Here is a 12,484-nt window from a genome sequence, read left to right on the forward strand (position 1 = left end):
TGAAGAATCCCAGGGAACACTGGCCTGTTCAGAAGTTACCCAGTGGGTGCGTGTTTTGGGAGTGGAGGGTCAGACCTCCCACACACTGGCCAAACCCTTGGTAAATTTAGTCTTGACGGAGGTTGGCACCCTTTGGGAGGTCCTTTCTCTGGTCTGAGGGTTGAAAGTGCTTTTCGGGGCAGGGGTATCAAGAGCAGGTACTGCCAACAAGTCCCACAGCAGAGCCCGCTCAGCTTGTGATATATGGATGGGGTTTCCGGAAAGTTCTCAGGCCTTGCTCATTGAGGGCCGCCATTTTGTGATTAATAGCTTCCTCTCAGTTGTGAGAGGATTTAGGGTGTGTGTGTGTGTGTGTGTGTGTGTGTGTGTGTGTGTGTGTGTGTGTGTGTGTGTGTGTTTATGTGTTGTGTGTACACAGGTGTGGTTGTAGAAGGTATGTGAGACTTTTTTTGTCTTTTTTCTTTTTCTTTTTTTTTTCACAAATGAAAGCTGCCGTCTGGCTGCCCTCAGGTCACCTCCAGGGAGGCAGGAGACACGCGGTCACACTCGGCTCGCGACCTCAGACTGTGCCACTGCTCCACGGCTGTGCGGTGGGTGTTGAGCATCCGTCGCCAGTGGTTGGATTCAGAGGGGCCCGAAGAGTATTGGCCGATGACGATCCTTCCAATGAAGTCATTGCTGCTCTTCATGTTGTGGCCGAACACTAGGGAGCAGAGGGACGAGGACATGCGGGGGGGGGGGGCAAGAAAGAGGGACAGAAACAGAACGGGGAGGCAGGGACAAGACAGAGGCCATTAGTCTACCCATTCCTCAACCACAAACACAGGGTCGTCGCTTCGGTGACTTTATTTCTTTTCATAGAATTCCCTGATTTCCCAATCTCATCCTTCTGGGAGCCTCTCTTTAAACTTATGCCCCACTGCCTCCCCACACTGCCTACGGAGCTCTATAAATGCATTGTTCTAATGGGACAGCGAGCTGTCACTGTAGTCCAGTTGAGTGGTTAAACCAGTTTCTCATTTGCAACACTGTTGACATGGAGGACTATCCTCTGCACTGTAGGATGTTTGCAGCATCATTGGCCTCTACCCACTAGATGCCAGCAGCAGTACCACCCCCTCCCCTGGCAGCTGTGAAATCCAAAAAGTCTCCAGACATGGCCAAATGTTCCCTGGAGAGCCAGTGCATCCCAGATGAGAACCACTAGGTTAAACCATGGGCCATGGGGCCAGACATCCTGGGGCAAATCCTGGCTCTGTCATTTGACAGAGCTCTGGGTTTCCAAGGTAAGTGACATAACCTCTCTGAGCTTCAGTTTCCTCTTTGGTTAAATAGGCATCTTAGTAGCACTTTATCTCACAAGTCAATGTGAGGTTTTGATGAAATAATGTGTGTAAACCTCTCAGCACACAGTGCCTAGCACGTGGTAAGTGCTCACTAAATCTTCTACTGCTATTTTGATCTTAAATTTCTGTCTGTTGATCTTTTGTGAAAGAGGCCTCATGTTTCCTCTGTTCCACACATGAAGGCAAGTTTGCCGAGAGAAATGGCTATGGCAATTTCTTTCACCCCTTGTGCCGAATATCTCTTTGGAAGGCTCTTCTGTTAATTTCAATGCAAGCTTAATTTGTGTCTTTCAAGCCTAATGAGATGGTTAACTTGATTTATCTTCCGGGCCAAGTTCCGCCTAATTCTTTATCTGCATGTGGGTAGTCCAGGCATGCATTTCACTAATGGGAAAGCAGGCTGTGTCTGTGTTATAAATGAAGGGCTACAGAATGGGAAATATCACAGATTCACCCAGCGTGAGCTGTGCAAAGGCAGGCCAGATCCCAGGAGGGATGCCGATTATCAAATAAACCAGCTAAGATATGCAGCCAAAAACAGAGCTTGAATGCTGACGAGCCTCTGTTCTCCCCTGTGGGGTTCATGCCAAGAATTCCAAATGATGAAAATGGGAGAAAAAAAAGAAAAGTGGAAGAACAAAACCCTCATCCATTGTCTAAAAACCAAAAGGACTTAGGGTGAACTAGGGTAAATGAAACACCATATCATCTCTATCAAGAATAAACAGTACCTGTAAGCTCTGTGGAGAAAAATTGGACCATGTATATTTTTTGTACATTTGGTAACATGCTCAGTATGCATGGGTAGATCTCATTTACATGCCAATCCCTTACAAAGGAAGGGAAATATTAGGAAAGGAACTTTGCTTAATAAAGCACATTGCTAAGAAGCTCTCTGATGCATGTGAAAAAAAAATTTTTTTGAATAGGTAACACTCGGGACTTTTGGAACCAGGCCTAGTGGGCAGTGTAAGGTTTGATCTCAGCAAACGAGAACAAGTTCCCAGAGTCTTTTTCCCTGTGGGCCTAGAATCTAAAACAAAATACTATTATGAGGCCATTTCAGGTGCCATGGTTTTTCTTCTCTGGGAGCAAAATGTTCTATCTTCCTCTGCCTCTCCAAATCTCAAAAATGACAAAGTAGAAACCTCATAGATGAGTATAGGTTTTACTTCTTTGGGAAAGGCATTTAAGAAAGGAAACCTCAATCACATTCATGCTGTTGGTGGAAGAACAAGTTGGTTAAGCTTTTGGGGATGTTCATAGTATCTGTTCAAAATTAAAATGTTCTAACTTGTGATCCAGCAATTTCACTTACAGGAACTTATCCCAAAGAACTGTCTGTACAAATGGACAAAGATATACATACAAGGATATTTTATATAGCAAGGGTTGGCAAATGAGAGCCTCCCAACCAAATCTGGCCTGCCACCTGCTTTTGTAAATAAAGTTTTATTGGAACACAGTCAAACCCATTTGCTTACATAGTGCTTTTTTGCATAATGCAGCTTTTGTGCTACAAGGGCAAAGTTGATATCTTAGGCTGTTTGGGCTGCTATAACAAAATGCCATAAACTGGGTGGCTTATAAACAACAGAAATTTATTTCTCACAGTTCTGGAGGTTGAAGTCCAAGATCAAGGCTCCAGCAGATTGGGTGTCTGGTGAGGACCCACTCTCTGCTTCATAGATGGTGCCTTCTCACGGAGTTCCCACATGGTGGGAGGAGCAAGGCAGTGCTCTGGGTCCTTTTTATAAGGTTGCTGAAACCATTCATGAAGGTAGGGCCCTCATGACCTAATCACCACCAAGGGCCCCATCTCTTATTACTACCATATTAGGGATTAGGATTCAACATACAAATTTTGGTGGGAGTGGGGGGGACCATAAACGTGCAGACCATAGTGGCAATCTTTCACTTTGCTGATTTTAGTCTGTACCCTTTTACTGTATTAAACGGAGCATAACAACTTTTCTGAGTTCTGTGAGTCCTTATAGTGAACCACTGAACCTGAGGTTGGTTTTGAGGGCCTCCTGAACTATAGATACCCACTCATCAAACATCTTGATTAGTTTGCCTTCTGTTCCTGTCTCATTTCCCACTCCCTTATCGCTGCTTCCTGGGTCCACCTCCTTAGTAGCCAACATGCTCCAAGTCATTATATTAGGATCGGCTTTGGGAGGCACCTGAACTAAGACTGGAGGGGACCAATTAGATAATTTCTGATGTAATAATACCATGGAAATCCATGTCACTGTTAAAAATTAGACAGACCTATATATATGAAACAGAAAAATCTCCAACATGTATTGCTAGGAGACAAAAGCAAGTTACAAAACAGTCTATGTAAATGCAATCTCTTTTTGTTCAAAAGAATGTTAATATATTTTAAAAAATGACAATATCTGAAGGAATGTTCACCAAACTGTTAAGAATAGCTCTCTTAGGGGTGGGTGGGTGGGGGGGGGGAACAGGGAAATTTCTACTTTCTGTATTATATAAGTATGTAACAAGTACACATTATTTCAGAAAGAAAACAAAGGAAAAATAAGTTGCTATTAGAGAATTCACATCTAAATCGCCAGAAGGGAAGAAAACTAAAAGGAAGTCTAATATCCTACGCTTCTTACCCCAATTTGCAAAGTAACTTGGCTGGTGAATTATTTGGCCCTTGAAACGTGGAAGCTTGAATGTGATTCAGCCTTTCTGATGGGAAGCAGTCCTTGCTATGGCCATCTGAGTTAATTGGCAGGCGTCAGCACTTGCAAATCACTTGGTAAAGTTACGGCAATCTTAACGGTGTTTTACAAAATCAAAGATTTAAATTGCAAATTATAATAAGCTGAGGCAGAATAAAACTAATGACTTCTATTATAAAAGTTGCCCTGGAGAATATCAAGATTTGTCATCACTGTAAATTCTAAGGAGTGTGTTGATGGAGAGGCTAGAGCATTAAGCCTAGACATGTAAAATCCAAAACGGGGCTCAGAAACAGTGGGACCATTTTATAGATAAGGAAATCAAGTCACCCACCTGGTTGGTGAAAAACCTCACAGTATTTGAAATAAATAACCAGTGAAGGAAGCCAATTCTTTATAACTATATCCTTAAATTCCTTCTCTTCAGAAACACGACTAAAAATTTTGTTGTAAGGCATCCCCCCAAATAGTCCTACTGACTGTTATGGGGGACTCATTTTAACATAGTTACTAATAGATTACTGGACAATGTATATTTTCTAAGTGTACCTGAGTCATCCAGAAGCAATTTCACAACAACCAGAAGCAAAAAGTATCTAAACCATCTATCAGAATAGATGTCCAAAAGTCTATGCACAAAATCCATGAAGAGGGCCTTCTCTAAGAACCTACTTACTCTTCACGGGTTTAGACATAATTCAAATAAACTTGGTCATCTGGTTTCTCCATGTGGAGTAATCTAAATTAATATAGTGGATTGTCACTACCAGACAGATACAAGAACTCAAAAAAAAAAGTACAGTAGAACAGGACCATGTGATAAGGGGGAAAACGACCCTTTATTCCTTCACAGAGCAGCAGGATATTCACTGTGTAATAACTTATTTTTATTATTATGTCTTTGAATCCATAAGAACACTCGATATTCTGCTTAATGGGACAAAAGAAATATGGAAAATTTTGTATCAAACACAGTTAAAGTTCTTAAGCCTTTTTTAAAGTTTAAGGGGAAACTGTCCAGTACATGGAAAATTTAGTCCCACAAAACACTTTTAGTTCCCCTCCTCCAATGACTATAGAATAGCACCTCCCGTAAGCACTTGCTGTGGTACCCGGTCACACTGTGTCTCTCCCTAACCTCGATGGGTGTCTAGCACCCTGAAGGCTACGGTCTCAGAGGGTCACCCTCCGGGGACAGGAAAGTACCTCAGAGTCCAGTTCCCAACTTCAGACAGTGTATGGACATACCCTGCCTATTCCACTTTCTGGAATTTTGGACCCAACTTACCTGTAAAGAATTATCAACACACCTGTCTACTTTAATGGTGCCATTCATTCACCATGGCAATTCAGGTTGGGGAAACACGACTAGGAAAACAAAAGTAGATGAGAGGCACCCACCAGGGCCCAAAGGTCCGGCTTTGTTTTTAGAAATTTTTTTTAAAGATTAGTAAGGGGATCTTAACCCTTGACTTGATATTGTCAGCACCACGCTCTCCCAAGTGAGCTAACTGGCCATCCCTATATAAGGATCCGAACCCGTGGCCTTGGTGTTATCAGCACCACACTCTCCCGAGTGAGCCACGGGCCAGCCCTAAGGTCAGGCTTTGAAGGAGCATGGGGGGGTAGCATTGCTTCATTAAGCACCTACTATGTGTTAGGCCCAGGGCTAGGCACATCACACAGATTTACTCATTTAATCTACACATCCACCCTCTAGAGCAGGGTTTCTCACCCTCAGCAGTATTGACATTGTGGGCCAGACCATTCTGTGTTGTGAGGGGCTGTCCTGAGTGCTGTAGGATGTTTAGCAGCACCTATGACCTCTGCCCACTAAATGCCAGCAGCAACCCCCCATCTCTGCTGTGACTACCAAAAATATCTCCAGACACGGCCAAACGCACAATCCCCCCTTCCATTGAGAACTACTGCTAGAAGGCAATTGCTATCACGAGCCCATTTCACAGCTGTGGAGACTGAGGTCCAGAGAGGCGAAGGAAGACCACTCACTGCTCCAGTCAAAAATCTAGGTGCCCCGAATGAGTCAGGGGCAAGTTGAGGCTTTCACATGTTGATATTTGCTGTCAAATGAGCTTGTTCTTCACCATAAGAGCTAAACTCGTTTTGTTGCTAATTTAGTTTGCCAAGGCAGCCGGTTCTGGAAGGGAAGCTGGATGACTTAGAATGTGGGTGTGATAAACACTGCAAATTAAAAGAAAAAAAAAAAAAACTGATTTACCAGCAGGAGCAGACAGCTCCCCCCGTTTTGCACGTTGGGTTCACATGGTGATGAAGGACGTGCATCTGTGCTCCAGGCTCTCCCTGCCCCCCATATGCAGCTGTGAGCCCGGCAGCACACTGTGTAGGTATGGCCCGAACCTCACACTCATCTCTGTCCCCTGAGATCCCTATCTTGAGTGCTGGGTTAAGCTGCTCCCCTATTTCTGAAAAAATGCACTAAGCCGTCAAGGCTGGTCTTAGTCTATTTAATAGTCTTTCCTAATTTGTCACCGAGGAGGGATCTCCACATTCCATCAGGATGTTCATGAGTTACCTGAAGTCCCAGACCCTGTCCTCCCTTCTCCCTTCCTCCCCACAGGCCAGGTAGGACACAACCAAACGCAGGAGGTCTCCTCAACTTTTGCAAAACTTTCTCAATCTACAGCTTCCCTCTTTTTAATTCTTTCTGAAACCTAGAAGCTGTTTCAGGTTTTTCTTCAAGACAAGACAGATCATATCCCTCTCCTGAGCCTTGGTTTCCCCATTTATACAACAGGTGGGAATAAGAAGGTTTTAAGGCCCCTTTCAGCTATGACATTTCTCTGGTTTGAAGACGTTTCATCCACGACTTAAGGGTGATGTTTTTCAAGATTTCTTGGCTCATTTTGTGATTCACAGCAGATGCTTGGACAGAACTTTTTTCTCCGTGTTTTTGCTTCCAACAGTCATAATGACAATTTAGATAACCATATTATAATAATTAAAAATCAGCTACACCGAATCCTGAGTTCTGTGTACTAGGTACTGAGTAAAGCACTCTGTGTCCTTATTTTTTTTTTCAAACTTAAAGCCACACCACAACCTCATTAGGGAAGATACTCTTTTTATTCCCATTTTGTTCCAGGCTCAGAGGGGTTAAGAGGTTGACTTTCCAAGGTGACCTAGCCAGCATGTGGCACAATAGGAATGAAAACCAAAAGCTCAGCATTATTTCTCCTTTTCTTATCTCAAAAAAGAATAGTCTCACCCATTCCTCCCACCCCTTGACCCTCACATGTGGCAAGGACGAGATGAGGGGTAGAGATCTGTTGTACCTGTGTGTGCCTGAAGGGGAGTTAGATCCTCGACCCACATGTGAGACAAAAGGTGCCAAAGGTCAGAGTGGCCCCAGACAATCCCATGAAAGCCTTCCAAGTTGGAGACCCTCACACCAAGAGGTGTGAGGTTGAGACCTCCTCTGTCTAGGAGTCGGTGCAGTCGGGTTTGCCTCTAGTGACTTCTTTGGTCAAGCAGCAGATAAGGAAGGAAGTTGTCTTATGTTTAGGGACCACTGATAGGAAAAATATCATAATAGCACCTAACACTTACATAGTGTTTATCAGCTACCAGCCCCTGTTCTATGGGCTTCCAGTACACTAAATTATTTAACCCACACAACAGCCCCATGAGGTAAGTACTACTGTTATCTCCATTTTATTATCTCCTTGGGCCTAGTGGGCATGAACTGGCATCACAGCCCACCTTCCTGAGGATGGACCCAGAAGAGCCCTGAGCAGGCTCTGGACAGACTGGGGCCTTCTGGTTGAGAAATTCTGAGATCCCAGTACACAGAGATGACCCAGAAAGGTAGACATGGGCTCCTTGACACCTTGGACTCTTCATTCCATGGACTCCTTGCCTGTGGACCCCTCACCCCACTTAAAGAACAGGGCCCAAGCAGAGGCCCCCTCTGCTTGGATCTGCAGGCTATACTGGCTTAAAGTGAATTGCTGAGTTCTTTAATGAGGTCATTCTCAATTGGGGCCAGTTTGCCCCTCTCTCCCCTCACCAATTTGGCAATGTCTGGAGACGTTTTTTATTGTCACACCCTGGATGGAGGGGTGCTACTGGCATGTAGTGGGGAGAGCACAGGGTTGCCACTAAACAACCTACAATGCACAGGACAGCCCCCCACAACCAAGAATAATCCAGCCCAAAATGTCAACAAGTGCTGAGCTTGAAAAACCCTGTGTGAGGAAAATAGAGTAGTTTAGTCAGGCCCCCTTGCCTCGGGTCCAGTTGGGAGTGGTGCAGCACATTCTTTGTAAACAAGTTGTGTGGGGATGGAGTTAGTGCACATGTGTGCCTGGGTACTTTTAGCTTGTTGCTATTCTTGTGTGTTCTTCAGAGTATGAAGCAGAAGCTTGGGAGAGCTCGCATCTAAAAATAGAGCACGTTTTCTTTGCTGGCAGCTGCTCAGTTTCCCTTTGGACAGCCTAGCTCTTAGACGTGTGTGTGCTGAATAAAGACTATTCTTTCTTCAACCAAGGCTCCAAGGACATTTTCCTGTTACCTAGCTCATAGACCTGCATGTGAAGGGTTTGTGAATGGGCTTGAGGGGTCTGTGAGCTTCAGGCCCTAGTCCTAGCTTTACAACTGGCATAGTCAGCAGGATGCTGAGCAGGTACAGGAGCCAGAAGCCCTTGGGAGGAGGAGGAAATGTGGCTACTTTTGAATATGTTGTGCCCTGTGGCCACTTTCCTGTTGATCGGGATCTGGTTGCTGCTCACTATATACTACAAGGCAGCATAGACCAGGCACTACAGTGGAGAGCCCCTCGGGAGGGGGAGGAAGTGTGGCTGTCCTTGAGTATGTGGTGCCCGGTGGCCACTTTTCTGCTGACCGGAGCCTGGCTACTGCTCACTATGCTGCAAACTGATCGAGACTTGAAGAAACCAGAGTTGTTGGAAGCGTAGACAATTGTCCTGGAGGATGATGTGCAGCAACTGGCCACTCCTGTCTTTCACTCCAGGGAGGATGACAAACCCAGTGGTGAGTTGGGGGAGACTGTGTGTCTCCAGGCACAACCTGTCGTGCATCAGAAAGTGAAACCCAAGCAGCCTATGGGACTGGGTGGACAAGTAGTGGGCAATCCACAGGTGACCCAATTCACCACCTATGTCCCATATACCTGGGTTGAATTAGTGGACTTGGGGAGACAGTTTCAGCCAAAACAGGGGACAGCCCTGGCTGCTTGGCTGCTGAGGTTATGGGACCTAGGGGTGGAGAGTGTGATATGCTCTGGTGAGGACATGGAAGACTTGACCTCCATCACCATGCACCCGTCCCTGAGGCAGTGGCTATAGAACAGCCATAGATACACACAAGGGCCAGGTAATCACTCCTCAATGAAATGGGTGAATGCAGCTGCCTGAACCATGTGGGCAAATGCTGGAGAACTGCCCAAAATTGTTAGTAAATGGCAAACATATGCTGAGTTGGTTCAAATAGTTTGGGAACTAGGGACGTGGCAGTCCATGTTTAATGTGAACACCCATGGGCGGATGATGAAAGTGTTACAGGCAGCATGAGAGACATAGTGTTGCAAAATGCCCCGTCAATGTCCTTTGGGTCGCTGATGGCCATACTGGCCCCATACATTGGTCGTCCTATACATGAAGTAACAACCATGATAGCCAGCTGGGGTGAAGTGGAGGATAGGAGACAAGCAAAAGGGGTCCAAAAGGTGGTTAAGACCAACCCCCCAAGAAATGCTCAGGATTTTATCCCGAGGGGACCAAGCAAGACCAGCCATAAGCAGACATGGCTTGACTTGCCTACAGCAGGGGTTGATAGCAAGAAAATTGACTGGGTGCCAAATGCAGTTCTGTTTGCCTTGTGGCAGCAATTGCGCCCTGAACAGCATTTCACTAAACGTCCAGAAACAGGTAGCAAGGTCCGTTCAGTGGATTTAAAGGATTTTTTGGTTGCTCCTGAGGAGGCGGATGAAATGTTCAATTTCGAATAGGGAGCAGGCCACGGTACTAGTCTTTTGAGGGCAGGCGAGGACCGGAGGCCTCATGTTGAATTGGCAATAAATTGGTCAAGGACAAATGTGCAGTGTGTTTTGGCGTTGGTGGATACAGGTGCAGAATGTAGCCTGATATATGGCAATCCAGATAGGTTTCCAGGGGCCACAGTTCATGTAGATGGCTATGGAGGACAAACTATTGAGGTCAAAGCTGTGTCATTGCCACTGAGCATAGGATGATTGCCCCCTCGTGTATATACTGTATATATATCCCCAGTAGCTGAATACATCTTGGGTATGGATGTACTTTATGGTTTGCACTTGCAAACAACAGTTGGAGAGTTTTGGCTGCGAATACAGACAGTAAAGCCTGTGTTACGAGGATATGGTAAACATGACCCACAGGTGTTACCCAAGCCAAGATGTGTGGTTAATGTAAAACAGTATCGCCTACCAGGAGGACATGCAGAGAAAGGTGTCACTCTATTGGAGTTAGAGAAAGTTGGAATTATTCTTCCAGCCCTAGCCCTATACCCTGACTTAAGGGAATACAGACAGTAAAGCCTGTGTTACGAGGATATGGTAAACATGACCCACAGGTGTTACCCAAGCCAAGATGTGTGGTTAATGTAAAACAGTATCGCCTACCAGGAGGACATGCAGAGAAAGGTGTCACTCTATTGGAGTTAGAGAAAGTTGGAATTATTCTTCCAGCCCTAGCCCTATACCCTGACTTAAGGGAAAAGAATGAATGATGGAATTTCCCTCCATTTATACCAGATTCCCGCCCTGATTACATTCCCAAAGGAAAGCCACGGAGACTCAAGAAGCTATGCAGATCTACAGGGACAAGGAGCTAGGAGACTTGGGAGGGGGCAGGAGAGAAGTCACCTCAGTTGAGCTAGCGAGGGCCTGGGCATTCAGCATAGAAGAAATTCCAGAGCAAATTCAGGGTGAGAGAAAATAGGGGCGTGGAGGAAGAGACTTCTGAGAAATGTTGATGTGGCTTATGAATTAGATCTCTTTCTCCTTCCTCAAGAGATGGAAGTCAAGACTGAAATTTCTTTTAAAGTTCTTTGGGGCTGTTGGACCACTTTTTTATGCCTCCATGTGGAGACTGAGCCACGTGGAGCCTGCGTTTATTAAGTCAACATATGGGTTGAAGAATCACTTTCAGATCTGTGTGTGAATCACACCATCTAGGAGGAAGCATTTAAAGGTGACTATAAAGCAATGTGCTTGTTTTTACATGAACGACCCAAATTTATATATTGGAATGAGGATCATCTTTGTACATTTGTTTCAGAGATGCTGGCATGGCTTTGGGGGAAATGTTCACTACAAACTGTCTCCAGAGCTCGTTGCAAGATACCTGTTGAAGTTTCAGGGAATAATGAATCAAATCTTCCCCCCTCAGTGCCTGGGGGTTCGGTTGATCGGTTGATTTGGCAGTGCGGGACTGCATGCCAGCGTTTTTCAAATGCTCCCCAGGTGATTCTCACACGCAGTCAGGTGAGATGCAGAATCCAAATATCAGTTGGACTCCTGGCTGAGCTGGATTGCAGACAGGGGCCTGACCCTACTATTTGCTCTCCTTGAATTAAACTTCTCTGATCACAACTGTGTAGGTCTTTTCCCTGCAGGGTGAAGCCTGACCAGCAGGCTCACTAAGAATGGTGACTACTGTGAGCAAGCAGGTACCCAAGAGAGGAGGGTGGCAAGGAGACCCTGAACACCATCACCCCATCTGTCAGAGGACGGGGGATCTCTAGATACAAACTCACCATGTTCCCAGTCAGACAAGTTAATTATCCCTGGGAGGAGTGGATAAAGGATTGAAAGAGAGTCCAGAGGTGTTACTCTAGGGCCAGGGTAGTCACACTTTTCCCATAAAGAAACAGACAGTAAATATTATAGGCTTCGCAGGCCACCTACGGTCTCTGTCACAAGTGGTCAACTTTGCTGCTGGTCAAAGAGAATATGTTGATGCATGAGCATGGCTGTGTTCCAATAAAACTTTATTTACAAAAATAGGAAGTGGGCCATAGTTGGCTAACCTCTAGTCTATCTAGAGCAGCAGTTCTCCAAGTGTGATCCCCAGACCAGCAGTATCAACATCACCTAGAAACTTGGTAGAAATGCAAGTTCTCAGGCCCACCCAGATCTATCAAATCAAAAACTCTGGGGAGGGGGCCCAGAAATTTGTTTTAACAAATCTCTGAGTGATTCTGATACGTGCTGGAGTTTAGCTTTGTTCCCAGCTGAACTGCACATGACAATCACCTGGGGAGCTTTTTAAAACTATGATGATGGGGGAGGGGAGATCCCTGGCCAATTGATACAATCTCTGGAGGTGGCACCCAGGCATCTGTATTTTTAAAAAGTTTCTCCAGGTGGCCCTAATGTGCGGCCAGTGGTCTAGGGCAAGT

At 45.4% G+C, this 12,484-nt stretch overlaps 1 protein-coding gene across 1 annotated transcript in view; it reads right to left on the reverse strand.

Moving 5' to 3' along the window:
* Positions 1 to 506: 506 nt before the first annotated feature.
* Positions 507 to 12,484, reverse strand: part of SYT17 (synaptotagmin 17) — an 80,569-nt gene continuing 68,591 nt past the window's right edge. Inside the window, exon 8 of the mRNA XM_063100911.1 lies at positions 507 to 703. Within this exon, the coding sequence (XP_062956981.1) occupies positions 507 to 703 (197 nt within the window). The remainder of the gene's footprint in view (positions 704 to 12,484) is intronic.

Source organism: Cynocephalus volans, chromosome 6 (assembly GCF_027409185.1).
Source record: "Cynocephalus volans isolate mCynVol1 chromosome 6, mCynVol1.pri, whole genome shotgun sequence".
Classification (NCBI taxonomy): Eukaryota; Metazoa; Chordata; class Mammalia; order Dermoptera; family Cynocephalidae; genus Cynocephalus; species Cynocephalus volans.